Genomic DNA, 25445 nt, shown 5'->3' with positions numbered 1-25445 from the left:
GCTTGCGTGCAACTAAATTGGTAAATCGCCCGCGCGGCTCTTGATGATAAGATATGCGATGCAATTAAGTGGATCTGTGTAGCAGGAAGTTTCCCTCTCGGGGGAAACTATAAATCTTGGCAGTACTTACGCGTTGCTCCATTGAAGACGAAAACTGAAACCGTATTTAGTAGATCTTTACATTCGGGTCGAGCATTGGAGTCATAGTTGACATCGTAGTACGTGTGGTTGCATCCCAAATCTTTGTACTCCCGATAGCGGACCTCGGCTTGCGGTGAGCCGTGGAAAATTGGTGTCACTTCAATGCGGGGGACCAAAACGAGCTGCGGAAAAAATTAAAGTCTTAACAATTGACCGCATCAACTTTAAATTGTATCCGTCTTACCGAATCGATTAAAATTTGAGCAGCTGGGTTGTCCTCGTACGGGTTCTGCCGATGGAAAGAAACGATAAATTTGTACGTTTTCCCTGTCTCCAGACAGACATCCTGCAATGCCACAGTACTGCTCTCATACTCCGAGAGAGTCGTCCGAACGTCTTGTTCATAGTTCGGGTGCGAGTTTGCGCAAGGTCCCTCTGGGTCGTATTGATCAGGTCGGACCACCGACATCCGGATGTCCTCCCAGTCGCCCTTCATTTGCGGTGAATAGCGCACCAGCACGTCGTAGTTCATCGTCTTGGGGATATCATCAACGGTGAACTTCAGCTCGATACCCTCGTAGGCGCGGATGAATCCCGGTCCAGTCCAACCTGGCTGACGATCGTGCGGATGCTCTCGAATGACCACGGAACAGTTCTGGAGAAGATTGAATTTATAAGAATGAATTTATAAGAAATAATGATTTTGTACTTACCGCAGGTGAAGAGTAGAAATCACAGATCGTTCCTGGGAACTCCGCCTCCAAAACCTTATGCAGTGTCGGAATAAAGTAGTACTGTTTCGGTTCACTACAATCACGTCCTTGCATGTGTGGTCGACAGCGACATTGGCCGGTGATCACATCACAATTATTATCCAACGATCCACCCGGATGACAATTACAAAGGCTGCAACCCTCGACACTGTCCGACAGACCATAAGTCTCCGGAATACATTGGTTACAGTCCCGGCCGGTTACGAATCGCTTACAGATACACTCGCCAGTATAAACATTGCAACCCGCATTGTTGACCGTTCCCAAAATGTTACAGGTACACTCCTGACAACCGTCCGGATTGCTCTCGTCGAACTTCCAGAACCCTTCTCTACATTGATCGCATCGTCGTCCATTGACGTTCCTCTTGCAGTGACAGGCACCAGGTTCAATTCCGTTCTCCTCATCTCCGATTGACTCGCAAATACCATCATCCAACGACCCACGAGGATCGCAATCGCACGGTTTGCATACATACGGACTCTGGATGTCCTCATGGGGATCCCGATAAAAGAACGGTGCACATTCTTCACAGTGATAACCTTGGGTATTGTGCTGACAGTTGTCACAAACACCTCCACTCACACGTCCCGAATGTTCGTAAACCGCTTGATCGAAGTGACAACTGGTCGCGTGGTTGTTACAATTACACTCTGTAAAGATAAATTCGTTTTTTAAAATCCACCTATAACAGTTTGACCCATGATCTTACTTTTACAAGCATTAGTTTGCTTGCCCAAGGCCGGTTTCCAAGGCAAATCGTTGAAGAAATCTTCGCACTCTTCGCAATTCAAACCCTTGGTATTGTGAGTACACTCACAACGTCCATGGACCATATCGATCGTATTCTTCACTCCATCCAGCGGCAGACACCTCGAAGCATGACCGTAACACGAACACGAACCACGAACGATCATATTTGAAATACCGTAGTAATACTTTTCCTGAATTTCCTGTCGATCGTCCAGCAGCGTATCACCCAGCGTATGCAGCTTCGTGAAGTTGATCCTCAAATTGGTCATCTTCAACATATTCTGCACATGCTCCGCATAAGGATTCTCAATGTTCATCGGCGGTAGCACCCGGTAGATCACTTCACCGTTCTTCGACGGCTCAACGCTCGAATACCGATGGTCACAGATCACGTCAGTAATGTTCTTGGCTACGCTCGGCGCATGGGGGAAAGACTCTCGACAGTTGTGGGCAAAATACCGGTACACGTGCCATGTCTTTCCGAAATCGTACGATCGCTCAATCAACATTGCCGCCGGTCGGAACGTCGCGAATACGATGATCAAATGGGTGAAGTGGAATTCTGCCTCCAGATCGAGCTGGATGGTAACGTTTTCCTTGCCATTCTCCGATTGCCACCAAGATTGTTCAAGGGTGCTGCAAGTAGAAACATTCAGTGGATGAGAATGGTTATTTGTAACTAGTGCTATAAAACGAAGAAAAACCTTCAATTTCAGATTTACTTGTAGTTTATCTCTTGGTTAGTAACTTTTTAACGCCCTTTTTAACTTCCAATACAAACAAGTTATTTATATACAGTTAGTTTTCAAAAGGTCGTTATAACTTTAAGTGTTCTGCTAAATCGATGTTTCGAATTTCGAACACTCCTTTCAATTTGCGTTTTTTTTTGCTAGTTTGGAAATTTAGAAACAAATTAAAAAATTGTTGAAAAATGTGGTATTCGTAGCGAGTGAATTTGTTTCTTCTAATTTCCCCCTTTTCGATTATTTCCGCTTCCTCTCTGAAAAATAAAGCTTTTTAAATAAAATTATATGGCATAAAACTGAATTTTTTGTGAGATTGATTATACAAATAACCAAAAGTCACATAAGATACTACTTAAGTACAGTATGACCCATAAAAAATGCGAAAGTTGACGTAAATAATGCAGTAAGTTCTATCGGCAAGATGTACACAAAGAAGATAGAGACCAGTTTGCTTCTCGCTCAAAAATTACCCAAGCAAATTGCGGTGGCTGTAGGATGTTATCTAGCGACTGTTTACTGCCTAAAGCGTTCTCTGCATGATGGACCAAGTCCAAGAAAGTCGGATAGTGGAAGGTCACGGCCCGTTTATTTTTTTTTTTTTTTTTTTGTTTATTTGTACAAAACATCAACGCATCACATGTTTATCCTAATGATGGTCGTTTAGCCTAATGGCTAGCGTGTCTGGTTTGTAATCATACGATCGGGGATCGCCGCCTCCAACTAGGTTAAGGAAATTTCGTGAGTCCACGTACGTTAAAATGAACACATACAAACAACGAAAAATGTAATTCACGAAGAAACAAAATATAAATTGTAAACTCTACGGAGTATAAACGGAAACGTTGATCATATAGTCTCTGTAAATGGACCATTATAGGAGCTAGTCGATAAGACAGTTCCGAATCGTGTGTGCTATGTGAATAAATTGCACACCGCAACAAATAAAAAAATGCAAGTGGATTCAATATATATCCACCACGACTTTTCCAAGGCTTTCGTCAAAGTACACCACAGCATAACAATAACAAAGCTTGAACACTACGATTTCCCTTCACGGAAAATAAAATGGCTGCATTCCTACCTGGTAAAGCAAGGCTACATAAACATCCGAGGAACACACTCTATAGTATTCGACATGCCATCTGGTGTTCCACAAGGTAGTCACCTAAGACCGCTTATCTTTTTGGTTTTTATTAGGCTGCCACGAGTGGAACGTTACTTCCACAACCGGTGAGGGCTTACGAACACAAGAGGTTCCGGCGGGTGTTCCACAGGGATCAATACTCGGCCCGGTCCTGTGGAACATCACGTATGACGAACTCCTACGAATGAGCCTCCCATCGAGAGCTGAACTCGTGGGATTTGCGGATGATGTAGTCCTCTTGACAAGAGGCTGCTCGAGCGGAGGTACAGCTATTTGCCACAGTACTATCTAGGCAGTGGAAAGCTAGATGCACTCCAAGTGCCTCACCACAAAACCGAGATGGTGCTGATCACCAACCTGATCCCACCCCAAACAGCTACCATTGGAGTTGGACCATGCAATATCGTGTCCAAACGCGCAATTAAGTATCTAGGGGTGATGTTCAACGACAGATTCAGTTTTACGAGTCATGTCGACTTCGTGTGTAAGAGAGCGGCAATGGCCGCGGCCGCACTCACACGGATGATGTCGAACTCTTCGGAAAACCAGTAGTAAGAGGAGGATACTGGCAAGCGTGACCACGTCAATCTAGCAGTATGGAGCCGCGGCCTGGAGGCAGGCCCTGGGAAGACAATGTAAACTGTAAATACTTAGCAGCGTTTAGTGACTGATAAACCTGCGGGTTATCAGTGGATACCGAACCATCTCGTCCGAAGCCGCCGGCGTAGTGGTGGACGTTATGCCTATCTCGGTTTTGCTAGAGGATGATATCTATTGCTATGACAATAAAGGCACGCCCAACGTACGAGATTTCGCCAACGAGGAATCGATGTCCAACTGGCAGCAGCTTTGGGACAGCTCAGCGAGAGAAAAATTGACCCATCGTCTGATCCCGCACATCGGGAGCTGGATCGGAAGAAGACACGGTGTAGTGGATTTCCATATGACGCAATTCCTGACTGGTCATGAATGCTTCATGAAGGACCACTACCGGTTTGGACATGTGGCTTGTGGTATTGAACAGATTGTGGTGACGTAGAGGAAACACTCGAACATGTGGTGTTTGCTTGTTCGAGGTTTGCGGCGATACATACCAATAAACTTGCCATCTGCGGGCCTACACGACAGCAGACAACGTACCGTGGTGCCGAGGATGTGTACGGACTCCAACACTTGGCATGCGGTCAGGCTCTGCGACGTAGTTCCACCTCCCCGTGGTGCAGAGTGGAAACGTGTCTGCAAGTCCGGCGTATTGCAGATGTACGGCCAAGAGAACTACACCAAATCCACTAGAGGCTGTCGACGGGTCTGCCAAACCCGCGCGGAAGAAGTGGTGCACCCGGGTAATTAGGTACCAGTACTTGGGTGTGTGCGTGATGGTCCAACATGCTTTCGGAGGGTCATGGCCCTGATATGCGGACGTGACCGGAGGGAGAGCGATCGCCAACTGGTTTTGCGCTTCGGTGGGTATAGACCCGATTCGCAAAACGAGTAGATGCGCAAAGTGGTGGCCAATGGTGGGCCGATCACTTAGGGACGTGTTTACACGTCAGTGTCCGAGAGGCACATTCTGCCGGAGGTGTCAGGGTTCGACACGCGTTTTGGGAATTGTTGCGCCTGAACCGCGAGTGTGACCTGATGAGGGCGTTCTATAGCTCGATCTGCGCTTCGGGTGGTCAAGCGCCCGACTTGAAGATCGGGTAGTTGCGCTGAGTGGTGACTTAAGTCAACACTATTTGTGAGTTCGGAGGAGTCTGAGTCCTACATGTGGCTTAGGGGGCTTACCCCTCCTACGCGCGTGTTTGAACAGAGAAAGTGTCGTCGACAACTCGCTTTGTGCTTCTGGATCTTGGACTGGATTCACAAAGTTAGTAGTTGCGCTGTGTGGGGACCTCATTCATACGATGAGATGTCGGGTCCTAACTCGTCAGAGGAGGGATTGCGCATTGAGTTTTGTTAGAATGAGGTATGCTGATCGAGGATTCGGAAACGAGTATTGCCTTGGAGCGCACTAGCGCGAATTGACCTCCCACTATTGAAGCAAAGTGTGTCAAACAGTTCGAGGTGGGAACACAGATCAGTGGCCCCAGGTGGACTTTATGGCGTAGAGGGTACAGTGTTCCTTAGCATTGTATCATGAGTCGTCCAATTGCACCCATGAACCCAGAGTAGCAAACTGGGGGGACGCGGTGGCTCGCCGTGCCTTGGAATGCAATCCGTAAATTGGATTTACCACCTGGGTTAACAACTAATAAAAAAAAAATGCGGTCAGCGATGGGTTCACGCGGATCATGACTGCCCTGCAGAGGAGCTGGTGTCAACGGCGATCCGCGAACGGTGTAGGATGACTCCATCGTACGTCCAATCCCTTGATTGTGTAGGATATCCCACCGCCGAGGAGTATCCGAGTCGTACCACTTCCTAAGGGGGAAACTGCAGGGATAAGACTATACCTTCCTCGTAGTCGGACGGACTTCGCAGGAAGAAGGTTAACCACTGTCGGGAGACACCCACAGATAGAGAGGTTCTCGATGCCGGGCGAGCCTCTCGAGTCGGTGTAGGATGTCGTCACTGTCGGGAACATCCGAGTCGTAGCGTTCAAAGTCCTGAATGTGTGACAGGCGCGAGTCCAGGACAAGCTGCTCTCGATCTGGCACACGACGGGCAGAAAAAGCCGCGGATCGAAAATCCTAGGGTTGCCAGCCAAAGGGATAAAGAAGACTGGACAACGGTCGGAGTGCTCCACCTTCGGAGAGTATCCGAGTAGGGCGATTCCCTGCGGAGATAAGACTTTACCTTCTTCGCAGTGGAAATCGTTGAGAATGGGTTATTCCATGATCGGAGAATACCCACGGGTAGAGTGGCTCTCGACGCCAGGTGAGTCATTCGAGTCGGAGTAGGATGACGTCTTCTTCAGGAATCATCCGAGTTGTTGCGTTAAGTCCCTGTTAAGTGTGTTGTGACAGCCGCGAGTCTAGGATAAGCTGCTCCCGATCGGCTCAAGACGGGCACAAGGGTGGCAAACCTCGAATCCTGGAGATAAGAGGTCGGGTTTCGAGTCGTTAGAGGAGAGGTCAGGCCTCGAATCTTCAGGAGAAGAGGCTTGTGTGGTCAACCCTGAGTCTTTACGATAAGAGCTCGGGTCGCGAGTCGTAAGAGGAGAGATCAGGCCTTAAATCAACAAGAGGAGGAGTATAAGTGGTCATCTCAAGTCATTACGAGAAGAGGTCAGATCTTGAGTCTCTAGAGGAGAGATCGGGCCTTGAATCGTGCAGAGCAGAGGTCAACCTCGAATCGATGCGAGAAGGGGTCGGATCTCGAGTCTTTAGAGGAGAGATCAGGCCTCGAGTCGCGAAGAGGAGAGGTTTATGTGGGAATCTCGAGTCATTGCGAGGAGATGTTGGTTCTCAAGTCTTTAGAGGAGAGTTTGGACGTCGAGTCGTAAGGATGAGAGGTTTTACTGAAAGTGGTCTCGTCAATTAGTATTGCCTTGGAGCGCACTAGCGCGAATAGACCTCCCACTATTGAAGCATAGTGTGTTAAACAGTTCGAGGTGGGAAATAGGTCTGCGGCCCCAGGTGGGGTTTAGGGAGTAGGAGGTATACACGGAGTATATCATGAGTCTTCCCATTGTACCCATGGACTCAGAGTTGCAAACTGGGGGGACGCGATGGCTCGCCGTGCCTTGGGATACAATTCGTAAACCGGGATTTACCACCTGTGGTTACCAACTAAAAAAAAAGGCTGCCACGACATAGCTACCTTCCTGAACTCGACTAAACTACTGTACGCCGATGACCTAAAAATGTACAGAGTCATTGACTCGATAGTGGACTGCATTGCGCTTCAGGAGGACATGAACATATTACTGTTATGCTGTGATACGCATGGAAGTCAATGTTGGAAAGTGTAAATGCATGAGTTGTATTCGACTATTCGCTCAGGGACTCCACATTGGAAAGAGTTTCAACGATGAAAGATTTCGGAGTTGTTTTCGTTCGCACAGCATAGCTCGACAACCACGGCAAAAGCCTTGGCCTTGTTCGGATTCATCGAAATACACTGAGCTTTCAACACCCCTATACCCTTAAAACAGTATTCTGCTCAGTAGTTCGAAGTGTCCTGGAATACGCCGCACCTGTCTGAGCACTTTACCAATCCGTTAACATTGAAAGGATAGAAAGTGCCAGAGAAAATATCTCTGCAATGCATTGCGAAGATTGCCCTGTCGAGATTCTGTACGCTTACCACCTTATTCCGAGAGATGCGGTCTTCTGTCACTGACGTCTTTGACCCGGAAAAGGGCGTACTTGCAACGGATTTTCGTGTACGACATCTTAACAAACGAATGAATTGACGATACCTCATGTTCTCGTAAAAGCTGGAATAAAAGGTATTACTGAAATCTACATAGACATTTTGAAAGTGCTTTCGTGGATTCGGGCAAAATTCGGTGAACCCGAGAATGTAGTTTATCAACAAGATGGACCGGACCCCATACCATACCTCAAAACGTACCCAATCCTGGCTGGAAGAGAATATGAAGTTTTAACCGAGGGTTTAGAACAACCTTCGACTGTTTGATATGGGTGTATGCTCAAGCGAAGGCTTGTAGATCCTCTGACCAAAATGTCAATTCTCTGGAGGCTTCCATCTCTGAGGTGTAGGCTTTAATGACAAAGGCTTATATTGCGAAGGTATGCTCCCGAATTACCTCTGATCTTATTTGATCGCAAAGGCAATAATCAATAAATCACAAGCGAACTTTTTGATTCCATATGACTCTTATTTGGAAATTTTACCGAGAAAATAATTAAAGTTTACAGTTTGTACAGAGCCCACTATCCAAGAATCGAACGTGGTTCTTAGAAGTAAGTTCAATAAGACGTATGTGAAAATTTGTTCAAATAAAGTTTGGCTACCCTGTACAGCGCACTATAGACATGACAAAAAAGAAACTAGAAAGACAAGGTAATAAAATTTGTAAGATTCTTTCTTTACTTTCGGCTCGTTTATGGGAATATCCATGTGAGCTTAAACTTTCATATAGACAATTTGCTGGAATCATAAAAGAAAGTTTTCAAAAATCATTTTTTATATAAAAATTTGGCGTGCTTGTACAATGATCCACATTCCACAAAAAAACAAATTAACTGGATGTTAATAACGGAAAGCATTTTCCTTTGGGTTTATAAAATGAGGTATTTTGCTCTCGTTTGCTAACCAAATGGATTTTACAACTTCTAATGATGTTTTGTACCACAAATCAAAATTCCTTTGCCGAGGGTTAATCTATCAAAGATTTTATATCAGCATTTTGCCATTCGACACTTATGAAGCTGAAGCTTATTTATTTCCAAATGTCAAACTTAAACAAAATCTTTGAGAAAAAACATTTTCTAATAACTGATAATCGCGTCATTTCTGAGAAACTGTAAACATCTGTATTAGCTTCGGGTAAACATAGCAGCACCATGGATCAACAGTCGAATGCCATCGGCACCAAAAACAACACAAGCTAATGAATATGTGATTAATGCAAACATTGAACACAGTGGATTATGTCATGCCGCTTTAAAAACGTTCTTGTCTGATAGAATTTCATTTCTGTGAAAAAGTTTTGTCTATATTTTAAGCTAAATTTCCGGCAACTTACCCCGGTTGCGTCTTGTAGATGATCTGCCCGATCCGGTGGTTCTTCATCGGGATGTGTGCCGTTTCCGGCCGGGTGTCGCACAGGAAGCATTTCTTCTCCTCCAGATGGGACACGATGCAGTAGCGTTCCGGTCGCCCGATACCGCATGTCGAGGACGCCTCTAGCCGGTTCTCTCGGCCGATCAGCAGATTTCCGGTGGCCGGATAGCAACTACTCTGCTCGCATGGATGAACACGATGGACGGGCCTACTTGCTACTGCTCTCCGCCGGGTACATTTTTTATCCGAGATTGCGGAACCGAATCCATCGGCGAAATGGGTTTGGAAAATTGGGAAAAAATACGAGATCAGTACAAATACTTGTTGTCGGCTACATGTTAGTAGGAGTTTCGAGCCTTCACCAGTTGGTGAAATGTTATTGGTAGGTATGATGTAATGTGGATAGATTTACTGGAGGAGGAACAAAGATACGCTGTACAAATTGGACGGAACAGAAACGTAAACAGGCAAGCGATGAAGCGAGGGGGAGTAAACTCTGAAGTCGTAAAGTAAACAGAGCAGTGCGATCTAAAATTATCAATGGCATATGCAGTAGCTGGTAGTACATGTGTTATTTTCATGGATTTGAGCGGCCTCGGTCCTGTAGAGATGCGCACATATGAAATTTAAACCTTTGATTTAATTGAAATCTTTTTAAATTTTTCGGTAGGTAGTTAACAACGTTTCTAAATTTTAAGTTAAAAAATTGGATCAGTTCTTGCGATTTTCTGTTATTAGAACCATCCATTTCTGAAAAACTAATTCTCAATTACAAGTCACACCATCAATTTTGTGCTCAACTTACTACGACTGATCATTAGCCCAAAATGGGCTTAATGACAAAAACTGGCGTTGGTCGAAAAGGGGAAAAAAACATACCCAAGAATTCCATCGAATTTTAAGAGTTGTGACTTCATTATTCACACATTAAGTTCGTTAGCATCGTCGTCGTAGTCGTCGTCTCTTTGGTGCTACATTTTTGCACATATGCACATGGTCACGATTTTAAGTCACATAGTATAAAACGTAGGGCACCTTTTGAATATGGTTGGCCTTCCCTAGCTGCAGGGTTGTTAAATATACGTTAATTATCGGAACTAACAATGACCAACAAGTTCAAACGGACGGTGTTTGGAGACTTTCAGAGTGTTTGGAGGACTCAAAAATAGTAATATGAAAACAATCCTGGTATGTAATTTCCTTTGAATGAAATTGAAAAGGAATGGGATAACTAAAGAGGACATAATCGATGTACTACTTTTTGCTAAATTTAAAATGTAAAGCTATATTACAAATATTCATTCTTGTGAAAACGGTAGCAAGAAAAAAAATATAGAAATTAGAAAAAAAAGAAAAGAAAAACAAAGATACAAATGAGAAAAAATAATATCAATAGTGAAAATTGAAAATTTAAAGACAATATAATTGTAAGTGGATGGAAAAGATGTATAAGAAAGATAAAGAAAAATAAAATTGACAAAGGTACAAAGAAAATTGACAGAGAGCAAGGTTTTTTCTGGAAGCGAAATTTTTCTCAATTGAAAGATATAGAGAAAAAAGGATGAAGGAGAGGGAGATTTGCCCGGATATTTGATAAAATTCCCTTTTGCCCGGATTTTATTGAAAAATGCAAAGATTTTGCACGAATGTATTCACTTTATTTGGCAAATAAGGCAAAAGAAAAACAAATTGTGCTGTTAAATTTTTTTTATGCCTCCAAAACGAAATATTTTTTGAAAGCTTTATAAAAATAATCATTAAATGTTTTTTGGAAGGCTAAAATACGACTTAAAATCTGTCGATGAGTTTTGATTTTGTAGAAAAAAAAATTTTTTTTTCTTCAATGTTTTCCTTGATTGTTGTTGAGTAATTTCTGGGCTTTAACAAAATTTGCCCGGATATTGCCCGAATTTTTGGTCGTCAATTTCAAAATCAAATTCCCGGATTTTGATAAGTTTTTAAATAATATTGCCCGGATACGTGCTGAAAAAAATCTGGCAACCTTAAGATAGAATTGTATGAAGAAATATGGATTGTACGATACGAGAGAGAAACGACAAATTGAGAGAGAGACAAATGAATAATTGAGAGATCGAAAAGAAAGACTTGAGAGAAAAAGGAGAAATAAGAAAACATAAAAGATAAATTGAGACATAAATGATAAATTGAAACAGAGGGAGAAAAAGGTTTAGAGAAAGAAAAAAGAGCAATTGAGATAGAATAGAGATGGAGAGAAAGTTCAAAAGTTTTTAAAAAGTAAAGAAAAAATGTTTTATAGAGAGAGAAAGAAATTAAGCCTGTAAAAAAAACTCTTGAGTAAGAAAAAGAAAGGTTCAGAAAGATTGAGGAAAAAGAAAGATTGAAAATGAGAAAAGTAAAATAAATGTAAACGTAAAGTAAGATAAACAAAAATTGGGAGATAGAAACAAGAGATTTCCCAATTCTGTTTAACGTTAAAGAAACATTAAAAAATATGAAAGACACATTGAAATGAAAAAGCATTGAGAGAGGTGAGGAATCGAGAGAGAAAGAAGAGATTGGAGATAAATTAGAAAGATATCAAAGGGGAGAAAATAAAGAGATTGAAATAAAAAAAAAGAAGAGAGATAAAAAAAAAGAGTTTAAGAAAGTTTGAATAAAAAACATTTATAGAGAAAATAGAAATCTAGAAAAACAAAAGCTAGATGCATAATGGAAGATTGATAGGAAAAAAGATAAATTAAATGTGGGAAAATAGAAATTGGACGATTAAAACTTTTTTTTTAAAGCATTGAAGAAAAAAAAAGAGTGAAAAGAATGTTTGAAAGGATTGGGAGATAAAAGAGGGATTGAGAGATACCTAGAGAGATTTAAAAAATTAAAAAAAGTTATTGAAAAATGAAAATCAAACATTGAGAAATATTAAAAAGAGAGTGAGATAAATAAAAAAATTGAAACTGCGAAAAAGACATGTAATAAAGTTTAAAAAATGGAATAATTTCCGCGAACTGAAAAAAGGACAAGAAAGACGTAGGCAAATCAGAAGTAACGAAGAGAAAACAGATAGAGATAAAAAAAAAGGCTGAGGGAAAATAAAATGGAGAGAAGATAGAGAAAAAGTATAGAATCAGAAGAAATCAATAAAGAGAAGTTTAAGAGAAAACCATGAAATGATTAATGCATAGGTTGCCTAGATTTTCACCAAAATTTACTTATTTTGAAGCAAGCGGACAGCAGAAACTGTTTTTTAAATGCAAATTTTGCATCATGGATCCGTTTATGGACTCTTTATGTACATCGAAAAAAAAACGGTGGCATAAATTCGGGGGTCTAAAATAATCAAAAGTCATTTGGTCCGCGGACCCTAATGACCCCTGAATATATGCTAACATTTTTTCCTTCAATTTTCAAAAAGAGACCACAAGGTGATCCGTGATGCAAAATTTTCATAAAAAAAAACAGTTTTTGCTGTCCGCTAGCTGCAAAATAAGGTAATTGTGGTGAAAATCTTAGCCACCCATGGATTGAAGGAAAAACACCAGCATAGAGAGACTTTAATAAAACAAAAAATGGGCGATATAAGAGATGGAGAAAGAAAGGTATGAGAAAAGAGCAAAACAGATTTTTTTTAAACAGAAACTTTAAATTTTCATAACTCACCGAAATGCCAAAAATTAAATAAGAAAAATACACACCGGCAGCAAAAAAGTTACATTGAATTTAGAAATCTGTTTAATATTTATACAGATGTTTAAAAAGTAAATTTTTAATAATCTAGGACCATGAAGAAATTAAAAAGGTGTCCAAAGAGATTATAGAAAGGATGCACTAGAATTGAATAGAGAGAAACAGCAGGTTTTTTGCAAAAGCAGTGATCATAATTTGTTTGATGATTTGCATTTTTGGTATTTCAAGCAGCTTTTATTTCTTAATTAAGCTTAATTTCGAGATTTTTTTTAATGGACTTTGAGCCTTTTGAATAGTTTTCTAGGGATTTAGGCAAGAATTTAACATGAAGTTCTCTCTAAACTGATCCAAAAGAAAGCGACAATAGTCCTAGTAATTTTATGTTTTTGACCGGGAATGATATACAGTAATTTTAATTTGGATTTCTCGGTCTTGGATGTAGACGGTGGATTTGAAATGCCCGACGTTTCGACCAGTTTTGTTGGGTCTTTTTCAAGAGAATTTGCAACAATACTGGTCGAAACGTCGGGTAAAAACCATCGTTGTTTGATCTACATTCAAGACAAAAATAGCCAAATTAAAATTAGTATAGTCGTAGTAATTTTAGTTGGAAAAATTAGACTATCGGAAATGCTAGAAAACAAAAAAAAATTCAAATCTTGAACAAATTATTTGCACAAAAAAATGGGACACAATTTGGAAAATGTTGAAATCCTGCGCAGTAAAATATTTCCGTTTCTTCGACTTTTCTGAATACCGAACATTTTGAGATTTTTTTTAAATAAGGCACCGTTTTTTTTAATTAGGCCTTAGTGTCTCTCGAAGATTGCATCCGAATATGAAATGAATTTTTTTAAGGCAATTTAAATAATACATATTTTTGCAGAATTTCGTGACCAACGCTTATGTGTTCTGAACCTCTATTTTGAGACTTTCCCTTACCTTTTTTATGAAAAAAATTTAATTTCGAAGATTTGCTGAAAATTTTGTCCACTGTATCAAAAACTGCACGTGTTAAGTGAGAGCAGTAGTTTTTATTTTGATTCCAGTCAATTGAAAATATGATTAAATCTTCAAATTGATCCCCTCCATTAGGCAGAATTACAGTCTACAGTTTTTTACTAAACTTTGGCATGAATAAGGTTTTACCAAACTTCAGCAAGAGGGAAAAAAGCAAAATGTTTTCTGTGTAAGAAACAAAACTGATTGCAAATGTCAGTCTGTTTTTTTTATTTCAACTTTTTGCAAGTATGAAATTTAAAAAAAAATGGATGCTAGTTCAATTCCTACTAATTTTTATCTTTGAATTTAATTTTGGAAATGTATACCAAAATTTACAACTATGTTTATTTGGCCTTTTACTTTGACAAACCTAAATACGTTAGTTTTCATTTTAGCTGTAGTGTTATTGTAATTTTTGTAATTATTGTCGTTCTATTTGGGTTATTCCCTTACTCCGCAAATTATTTCTAAAATGTTGATTGAGGTCTTCCTTGGAGGCTTGGTAGTATTTTGAAACCTGAGTGTAAAATTTTTTAAGAATCCATTCTCCAAAGCGTTTTTAGCTTTTTACAGAGAATTACTCCCTCCCCCGAAAATCTGAATTCAACAACTCAATCCAACCCCGTCCATGATGCCGATAGATAATCGGATGCATCTTAACGGTGACCGGTTTCCGGTTCTTCTTCGATCTCCACAGCTTTCCCACCCACGGGATGGGAGCTGGCAAAAATCGAATTGTATTTGTTATAGTTGACATGGTTGTTGATCATCCCCGGACGCTGGAAAAGATTCTTCACTCGATGCTTCGGTTCCTCCAGTTCCACTTCCCGGGAATCTTCCCCGGCAGCTGGAGGTTCCTGATCACCCCGTTGAGTCTGCCCCTGGCTATGATCGTAACGATCGAGCCAAGCAGATTGGTCCATCAACGACGGAGTAACTATGAATGGCGCAAAACGATGACAATGCAATGACGGTGACGATCAATGTGAGATAAGCCATTCAACACGAAGGGGAAAACGAAAATTGAGCATGGAACACTCAAATTGATTAACACAAGTGACAAATGATACACTTTGGTTAGAAGATAGTGCTTTTGACATGCCTAAATGGTGTTGACAAATGGGTAATTTAGAGTGCCAGAACGAAAATCAACCAAAAAAATAAAAAAATCATACTTACACCTATTGATGGGTCTGCGTTGTGAATGACTACCTAAGCTTAAACCTGTCGAAAAAAAGAAACAGAATATTGTTTAGATTATCTGGCCGTTGCGCGAATTTTAGTTGAATACTTACTAATTAAAATAAATAATTTAATAACAAAACCTATACATATCGACGAGTCTAGTTTGGCCATCGCTTTGGCCAACTATACATGAGTAGGACGTTAATATAACGTCCTATGCTGCAAAAGGAAAGAGAAAAAAAATCGTTAATAATGATGTTATTACAAAATGGGGAGAAAAATAGCGAATAAGTCCCATGATCTGTATCTTCCTAAGTAATTTCTTATAATTCGGTCTTAAAACTAAAAAAAAAAACATATGTCACCACTACCAAAAAGAAAAAGCGAATGATTTCAATTTTTCTCAGAATTTTCAACATTAGATTATTTTTCTTATTGAAAAAAACGAGCCGCTCAAACTTCAAATGTTAGCTTAGCTTAGCTTAGTTGACTACTCATATCCAGCTTAAATCATTGAACTTGAAGTGCTTGGATATGATCATTCATTTTAAAATTCAGATTACATGTTTGACTTTGTTAGACTTAGACTTCGTTCAACTTACGCACTTCAAACTCCATGATCGCTGGCGTGGCTAAGCAGAACAAGTTCTACCTCGCCAATGGTTGCTCCTCCGTGATTGATCGAGGCCATAAGCAAGGACCAAAAGAATGGTACTTGGACTAGCAGTTTATTCACAACGTACAAAACTCATGCTCTCCCTTTGAAAATGATCAATAATGGCGCCGGCCACTTCCTAGTATTCAATAAGGAATGAAGGAAGGATTGTTAGTAGGATATTTCATAGGGTCAATTAACAACCTTTTGTCCCTTTATATTTCAAAGATTAATTTTGAAAAATTCAGAAACAAATGTAAGTCAATATATCCAACAATAGAAACCGTCTATACGTCTGCGAATCTATATTTAAATATCCAAGGAAAGGGTTGTGTTAGTAGAGGAAAGGTTTTAGATCAGGATCCATTTTGGTGAATGGGTGCGATCGAGTTTTCCTGCACCTCCTATGCTCCTAGATTTTTCTTAAGAATAAACTCCAAATTTCTATCTTTGAGGCGGTGATAAGAAGTTTAATAGTGAAGTAAAAAAAAACTCTTTAAACTAACTTGTTTTCCTAATTCTTGTTCCTGATACACTTAATGTGTTTTCAGAAACGGCCCTTTAGTGTAAAGATACTTTTATCATACTTCAAAGAACCTTGACCTTTTTATGTAGGTTATGATAACTGGATAAGATCGTTTTTGGAAACTCCTCTGTGCAATTCAACTTTTATTGAAAAAAACTAAAAACTAAAAAACTAATTGAAAATCAAAACTTTAACTGATTGAGACAAAAAATGCCTTTTAGAAATATCATCTCGCTGCACGTGCAAAATCACAAAGCTGCGTTTGCCGTAGCATTTCAGAAACTTATCAGCACCTAAACGAGACACTTTTGACTAGTGTGAACAATTATTTCAAATTTTATCTTACGCTCCTACTATTTTTTAAACTACACCCAAAATTCAGCCTCTGTGCCAATGGCGTGTAGTCAATTTCATAGCATCATTGGTACAAGAAGATAACGCGACCGGCACTGATTCGATTTGCGCCCACCGGCATTAACCTCCCAGCGTAACCGAATTGCGTATGTCTGAATGAAACAAAATAAAAACGTTTTCGCGTCCCTCCCCATCGCATCACAAGCCGAAGAAGGATGGAAATAAATACACCCATAGAAGAGGTTGCAAAAATCCAATGCCTTTTTAGCAAATCTCTGTGCCGATAATGCTCTGAAATGTGCACTGTGCCGAAGACGGTATGTTTGAAAAACCGTAACTGGCATAAGGACTCGGCTCCCAACCAAAATGATGACCACTACATTCAAGCGAAACAAGAAAAACATTTTATGGGATTTCCTTCCTATTGGATAATTCATCCCAGAAACAAGAAAATAAAAATTAATACCACAGCGCTGTAGTGAGAATCGAACTCATATCACCAATTGTATCGTCTTGCCAGTCCGACATTCTAACCAGTGTACTATTCGAGCTTCATGCAGGAAGAGGTATATTTGTCATACGCTTTCTGTTACCGATCAATCACAAAAAACGTACAACAGCGGCTTCCCGGCGTATGGCCTCCTTTCAATGCATTCCTTTGCCTTAAGATGGAAACGGAAAAGGGAACGGGAGTGAAGGAACGGGAAACCCATTGAATGAGAACTGTGCTTTGCTTACTGCCTGCTATTACATACACACGCTACATATACACAGCTGCTAAAGCCGGGCAGCTTGGCCGGTGTTGTTTGCCTGTGAATTGAAGGAATGTTTTTGTTGTTGCTTTTGCTACATACACACGCACAGCTTAGCCGTGTTTGCCGGTTGATTGAATTAGAAGGATGTTTTTGTTGTTGCTTTTGCTACATTCACACGCACAGTGCTCGGTTCGCTGGCTGCCTGGTGTTGGCCGGTATTTATTTCCATCCTTCTTCGGCTTGTGATGCGATGGGGAGGGACGCGAAAACGTTTTTATTTTGTTTCATTCAGACATACGCAATTCGGTTGCGCTGGGAGGTTAATGCCGGTGGGCGCAAATCGAATCAGTGCCGGTCGCGTTATCTTCTTGTACCAATGATGCTATGAAATTGACTACACGCCATTGGCACAGAGGCTGAATTTTGGGTGTACCGGCCAACACCAGGCAGCCAGCCAACCGAGCACTGTGCGTGTGAATGTAGCAAAAGCAACAACAAAAACATTCCTTCAATTAACCGGCAAACAACACCGGCCAAGCTGCCCGGCTTTAGCAGCTGTGTATATGAAGCGTGTTCTCATTCAATGGGTTTCCCGTTCCTTCACTCCCGTTCCCTTTCCCGTTTCCATCTTAAGACAAAGGAATGCATTGAAAGGAGGCCAAACGCCGGGAAGCCGCCGTTGTACGTTTTTTGTGATTGATCGGTAACAGAAAGCCTATGACAAATATACCTCGTCCTGCATGAAGCTCGAATAGTAAACTGGTTAGAATGTCGGACTGGCAAGACAATACAATTGGTGATGTGAGTTCGATTCTCACTACAGCGCTGTGGTTTTAATTTTTATTTTCTTGTTTCTGGGATGAATTATCCAATAGGAAGGAAATCCCATAAAATTTTTTTCTTGTTTCGCTTGAATGTAGTGGTCATCATTTTGGTTGGGAGCCGAGTCCTTATGCCAGTTACGGTTTTTCAAACATACCGTCTTCGGCACAGTGCACATTTCAGCGCATTATCGGCACAGAGATTTGCTAAATAGGCATTGGATTTTTGCAACCTCTTCTATGGGTGTAGTGAAACTTCTTGATTGAAATGAATGTTATAGATTATTGATCCTTTTTTCCAATCGCAGACACTTCGTTCTAATTTATAAATTTATTAACAACCATTCAAGAAATTCATTTTAATTTTCCTGATCAGATTAAAGGAAACGAAGAAAAAACTCGAAAATCAACCAACACATAGGAGATTGTTATTGAGGCAGATCTGTGAACGATGCCACCTAAATAAGAAGAAAAAAAATTCTAAGGATTTTGGCTTGTATTATAGCATTTTTTTGGCAATTAACTCGCCCACTCTTCCCCGATTTGTGAGCACTTACCGTTCTTCATTTCGTCGTCCCTGGTGAGCCGCTCAAACTTTCAAATGTTAAGGAAAAATAACATTCCTCTCTCCCATACGGTATGTGGTTTTTTTTTTATTCTCTCAAGCTGTTCATTTTTTTTGTAATTTCAGATGAATTTTTACTGATTTTTATCAATCTTATTTCAAATTTGAAATTTCAGAAAATAGATAAGACGTTGTAAGAAAAAAAATAGTGGAAAGTCGTCTCGAATTATCATAGATAGAACCCTTCAGAATAATTTCATATGTCAAATTTTGTTCATTTTTTAGATAAATATCCTAATTATGCAAAAAATTCGATTGGAAGCCCTATTCCTCCCTTTCTATATTCCCAATCCTGTCCATAAAACATAAGAAAAGGATGGTTTCAAGTAGTCATAGAAATATTTAGGGTATCAAAATACCCTCCCATGCCAAATTTGGTTCCATTTGTTTGGTTCGTTCTCGAGTTATGCAAAAAATTGTTAGGGAGCCCCATCCTTCCTCCCTTTCGCTCAATGGATGGAGAGATGAGTACTTAATATTACTAGACAATATTTCTCGTACTCAAATACCCTTTGATGCCAAATTTTTCTCCATTTGCTCAAACAGTTATCCAGTTACGCAGCAAATTGTAAGGCAAATCGTCCTAATTATTATCGTCCTAATAAATAACTACTTGAAAATCAAACCACTTGCATAGAAAGGGGTTGAACTGAATCTCTAGAATGAAAGGGTTTCTGAGACATTGTGTTATAAAGAAGCCTAAGAAACTGGTTTTACAACGAATATTTTTTTCTTTACCAATCGATTGCAACATAAAGATTTTATTAAAATTTTAATTAAGACTTACATTTAATCTCAGGACTGCAACTCGATTGGACTTAAAACAAAAAAGTTGTGGCTGTTCAAAGATTGTGAAAGACGTTATCAGATTCAGCTCAAATTTGGCATATGGCCTTCTGATAATTCCCTCAAATCATCTAAGTCTTTTTTGCTAGTGTTTTGATTTTCAAGTAGGTATTTATCAAGACTTATTTGATAAATTAAAAAAAATATCCTAAGTTGTGATTTTATTAAGCATTGAAACGTAAATAGCTCTTCACACGATGATACAAACAACATACTTTGTTCAGCAAAGTTTAAGTGTTCAAAAATCCGCATCTTTTGAAGGCATTGATATTCAAAAAAAATACGCTGGGTACACATTTTAGTCAGTTGAATACAAAACTTTTGGACAAAAATAATTTTTTTTTCCGGAAAATTGCTTGCTGATTTGATGCAGAATTTAAATAAAATTAAAATTTATATATTTTGTGAATATTTATGAACCCAGAATTTATTTAAAATCAAATCTTTAAAAAGTGGAGTTTTTTCAAAGATCGCATTTGCGGGACCTCTAAACAAGATTTTTTTAGTTGGCCCCATACAAAAGTTTGTTCTTCATTTCCTAAATAATCTACCGTTTGAAGGGTGAGCCCCCAGATTTCCAGACATCATGCAATTTTGGGACACCCTAATGATCAGTTTTCGAGTTGTTAAGACTTGTTACTTTTGTTTGAGAGACCCCCTTCCAGTGAGAGGAGGGTTCCCAAACTATTACAGGAACTTTCCTCGGCCTTCACCTGCAAGTTAATACATTTTCCGGTTGGAAATACTTAAATTATAAGCGCATTTCATACTTTACTTTAAAGCATCGAAATTCATGACTTAAAACCAAAAACTCTTACTAAAAATATAATTGATAGGTTAACCTGTGATCCAAAGCCGGCATAGTATGAATTTTCGATTAATTGGAACAAATTGGACAAAAGCTTACATGCAATAAACTTGTACACAATCTTCATTGCACAAAATCGAAAAATAAAGTTATTTAAGATCGAAAATTCGAAAACACTCTCGAATACAAAAGGTGATACGACTACTGTTCAACTGTTTGAATTTTCGAAGAATTTATCAAATTTTTCAACTGGATTCAGAATTTTCCGAAAAATCAAAAGGCGGGAAGGATGTCGGGTGACAAAAGAAGAATTTGAGATTTGTTTCAGCCTTTTTTTACATTTATAATATTCACAACTGTTTGCCAACATTTAATTTCCGAATTTCAAATGTACGGATCTACTTGTTTTATGAAAGACTCGATAATTGAAAAAATTGATTTCAAATTTTTAACACTCTTTGTCAAGATCATAAATTACATTTTCAATTCTGAGTTTCAATAATTTTTTTTTTATAAATACTTATAATAGTTCTTATCTAGATGACTGAATCAAATTGTTAGCTCCAAGTTTTTAGTTAAAACATTTTTTTTTTATTATTTTTATTCTTTTGATCTTAAAAAACACATTTCTGATCTGAATTCATATTGCTAAATCCCGATGTTGATTCCGAGTTTTGATGAAAGAATGAAAAATAACCTTCATTGTTCGTTACACGTTGGAATTTCCAATCTATCTTTTGAATTGTGATTTTGCACTCTGATTCTAAAGTTTTGCTGAGGATAACTGATGCTGTTACTTTTGCTATTATTTTAGATTTAAAATCTTTATCACAACTTATTAGTGTTAATATTTCCAACAAATATTTTTGATCCACTTGCTTTTTTTAATTTTTAACCTGCAAAAGAATGCCGGTACAAATTTGAAATCTTTCGCTTGTTACTTGGAGTTATTATATCACAGGGGGGAGGGGGTGTATGGTAAAAAGTATACAAAAAAGCAATAAATCGAACAAACCTTGTATTTTCGAAAGTTTTGAAGAGGGGGGGGGGGTTACAAAAGAAGAAGGCTCAATTCCAAAGTTTAGTACTGAATTATATTTCTGAAGCAGAAGCAGTCGGTTCTGAATTTGACCTTTTCAACTGAAATTGTTTTTAGGCTTTAAATTTAATCAGGATTTACAGTTTTCTCATGAATCTCTCAAATTTAATGTAGATTTATTCAGTCAAATTTTATTTTTTAAGACTTGTTTTCAAAATAAATTAAGTTTTCAAATAAACTGCTTCTAGTACATCTGTAATAAACAAGAGAAAAAAAAACCGAAAAATGTTGGGCCCATCCGATTGCTCAAACTGACCATGTTGCGATCAGAAAATTTTAAGTTGTTCGGTTTGACATGTGGATTCGATTAACCAAGGTTTATAATGCAATTTGTTCCATCAGACTTAAGAGAAATTGACTTGTAATGTTTCATCGTCTCTTTCACATGATTGCTCTGGAACTTATTAAAACTTTCAATGATCACTGTAGACACATCTGACAAAGACACCCTTAAGATTGGTTATCAGATTCAGATCTGAGTTATGGCCGTGTCATTTCGGAAAATGAATCTTCCTTTCGGAAAACCCTTCCTCGGTCTGCTTGAGAACATCGTCCGTAAATGAGATCAGGACACTGTCTAGAAGTTTTGTGTATATGTAATTAAACATCACCTTGTTATTTGTACATTGCCTTTAACATTAGGAGTTTTTAATGATAAACTCTATATTCCGATAATAAAATGGTTTTTTTTATTAAAATCTTAAAAACAGAAGTACCAAATTTGTATTTTCAATATGAAGGCTAAATCAGAAAGAAGAAATTGTCAAAACCCTTCTACGTGTGTGTGATATTATTTGTATATTCAATTATAAACTCTGAAAATTCCAAAAATTAATAAAAGTTTCAAATGTTCAAATGACAAGATATTATTCAATGTTATTCGATGGTTTTTAGTATAGGAGAGTGGGGAATCATGGGCCAATTTTTTTCTTTGCACCATAACTTCTTTATTATAGAAGATAAAATGAAAAAAAAATAAATGGAATGGTTTTCTACATAACATTAGGCAATTTTTTAAATTTTTTAATAAATTATTTTCTCCGAGTTCTGACTGATTTGAAAAAAACAATAATCTTTGGATTTTAGAAAAAGGTGTAGAATCGTGGGCCACCACATCCATATTGACCAAAAAACATTCATTATTTATGAGTTGGCCCAAAACTGTAATTTCATAATTCATTTTGTTATTTTAAAGCAATTTCAGATGATGTAATACAAATAGAATTGTTTATGATCGAATAGTTTCAAAAACCAGGCAAGCGAACGTTTTAATTGCTTGTTTAAGATTTATGTTCATTTATATCGCATTCGATAAAATTGACAGAATATTCTTCATAACTCTTCATTTGGCGTTTGAAAACTTTTCCAATAGGATAATTGTATTTTAAGTTATGAATTCATATAAAAACATCAAAATAAAGGTGGCCCAAGATACCCCACATGATGTGGCCCGTGATTCCCCACTCGAGATGATTTGCAAACTGGTTGCGTTTTAGTGGCTTATTGATTATTCATGGAAAATTCCTGAGATATTGTAAATTTAGATGTAAATTTAGATAGAATTTTATTGTTTAAAATATAATTTTTGTGTCCACTGAAGAGGAGCGAAAGCCATAGTAGCTCGAAATGTCTGGAAAACTGGTAAAAACGTTTTTGATTTTAAAATCTGCCGAAAAACGTCGATGAATTAAATCACATTAAAGCGCGGCGATAAACAAAATTCCAATGAGATAAATAGCATATGAACATTTTTTCGTTATTAATTTAAGTATGCTCATTGACACGTTTTTTAGCTATGAACTATAGGGTTCCCACCGATGCAATTTTCGGGTGCTTGTTTAATTAAGTAAGTAATTTTTTTAGCTAGTTAAATAAAAGAAGCATAAGTCAACGTACATAAGTCAACAACAAATAGAAATATATGCTACGCAAAACGACGACGATGACAGTGGGTTTAAGATTTTTATCTCAAAACACAGCTAAGAAATTTAGAGTGGTCCACGTTACCCCACTCCCCCCTATGTAATGTGTTCAATTAAAAAAACTTAAAAAAACTATTCAAAGTAAGTAGTTCAAGAAACTCAAAAAATGTAGTTAAATTTTATTCCATATTTCAATTTTCGAAAACTTGATTTGAACTCATTCACCTTAGGCTCGTGTCTCAATGGGTATCCAATACAAGCATCAGTTCAATACCTGGACTTAACAGTCTTCATATTTCCTTCCCATAGACATTTTTGTTTTCGATTATAGTAATTTTAACTTCTTTATGTTATAGAGGCAGTTGGCGGACAGTTATTTAAAAATTTATCTGGTAAAACTATGATCGATATTTACTCTTGGGCTCGAACTCGCGGACATCGCCTCAGGAAGCAACTGACTTGCCAATATCACAAGCAATATGAAAATTTTGAAATACTTGATTCTTAAAAAATTTAGGTAAAAGAACGCCACAAACAAGTTGAATGGGAAATGAAAATGAAAAGCTTCTCATTCACTTCTTAAGATAGGTCAGTAAGTAAATGTTATTATTTGGGTGAAATTAATCGGCAACTCACTTGCCCACATAAGAAACTGTAACCCAAATCGTTTAACGCTTTCATCGCCCATTCTGAGATAAAAGTGTATATAAAAGACCGGATGCAAACATAAAGGAACCTTCGAAACGTGTACACAGAAAATGGTGAGCTAATCCCAAGCCCCATTTATTTGGATCTATGTACAATTTTGATGGTTCTTGTCAATCACGGAGTAGCAACTACTGAAATGTACGGTTTGTCTAAGCTCAAGCTCAAGCTCTATATAAAAGACCGGATGCAAACATGTTCTTATTTACTTATTTGGGGTTTGTCTGATCGTTGCAAAATTTCAACTTTTTTCTTTTTAAATGTGGGTGAAAAAAATAATCCATTCTTTATTTTTTTTTACTTGTGTTCTCAGAAAGTCGATTCAACAACTTGAACCTTCCACTTATTGAATAAGTAAAAACAAAAAACAAACAAACGACTTTCATTCATAAACTCCCAAATAAATCCATAGAGTGATTTCCACAACAAAAACTGCCAAATGTGCACCAAAAAGGAGACCTGTTGTTGGCCAATGCTTGTTTTCCCCCGGTCGCACTTGAGCGTTATTAAAATATTCCAACCTGTTTGATGGGTTCAGCAAATATTGACAGACTTGCTGGTTAGCGTTCCAGGAATAGAAAAGGAAAACGTCAAGACGGGTTGCATCGATGACGTTTGCAAATATATGGATTGAAACATATGCATATGTAAAATGGTATGAAATGAGAAATGGGGCACATTGGTATTGATGGAATCTTTAAAAAAAATAAATTTGTGGGATTATCGAACGCTGTAAAAGTTGTAGCATCAGTTATAGATTGCAGTGCATGAACCATTAGACTGAACCGTTTTTGAGGTCATTTTTGAATTTCTCAAACCCTGGGGTCTAAAAAGCTTCGTTTTGGTTCAAAACTCATTCCTAATTTTTGCAGAATTTTTAAGAAACGTTTACATGAGTAAATTTGAGCTTTCAAGTTTGTATGGGAAAATGGAATATTTTGTACTGAAAAATCAACATCATTTTTTAAGAGAAATAAAAAATAAACTGCAGTTGCTCAATTTGGAAAAAAAATCAATATTGCGTTACTCTATTGAATTTCCAATCTAATTTTAGTCTGAAATTTAGAATTCGAAATCAAAATTTTTCAACTACATAATTCAACCTAAGTTTAACACTATTGATTCTGATATATTAAGATTTGTTTAAGCGGTATGAAATCCCTCGTTAACGTATAGGACTTGAAATATTTTCGCTCGAAAAAGTGTTGATTCGCGAGAGCCGTGT

The 25445-nt window shown here is 38.3% G+C and overlaps 1 protein-coding gene across 1 annotated transcript in view; it reads right to left on the bottom strand.

The window, feature by feature from the left end:
* Window positions 1-25445, bottom strand: part of LOC129754839 (laminin subunit beta-1-like) — a 50056-nt gene that overhangs the window by 7384 nt on the left and 17227 nt on the right. The window contains exons 2-8 of the mRNA XM_055751067.1: window positions 15215-15323; window positions 15099-15143; window positions 9214-9469; window positions 1627-2303; window positions 855-1567; window positions 386-796; window positions 131-323 (exon numbers count right to left, since the gene is read on the bottom strand). Coding sequence (XP_055607042.1) covers window positions 131-323; window positions 386-796; window positions 855-1567; window positions 1627-2303; window positions 9214-9469; window positions 15099-15143; window positions 15215-15275 — 2356 coding nt within the window. The 5' untranslated portion in view covers window positions 15276-15323. The remainder of the gene's footprint in view (window positions 1-130; window positions 324-385; window positions 797-854; window positions 1568-1626; window positions 2304-9213; window positions 9470-15098; window positions 15144-15214; window positions 15324-25445) is intronic.

The sequence above is a fragment of the Uranotaenia lowii genome, chromosome 3, assembly GCF_029784155.1.
Source record: "Uranotaenia lowii strain MFRU-FL chromosome 3, ASM2978415v1, whole genome shotgun sequence".
In the NCBI taxonomy this organism is placed as follows: Eukaryota; Metazoa; Arthropoda; class Insecta; order Diptera; family Culicidae; genus Uranotaenia; species Uranotaenia lowii.
The sequence above is the reverse complement of the archived record's forward strand: the minus strand, read 5'-3'. Positions and strand labels throughout refer to the sequence as shown.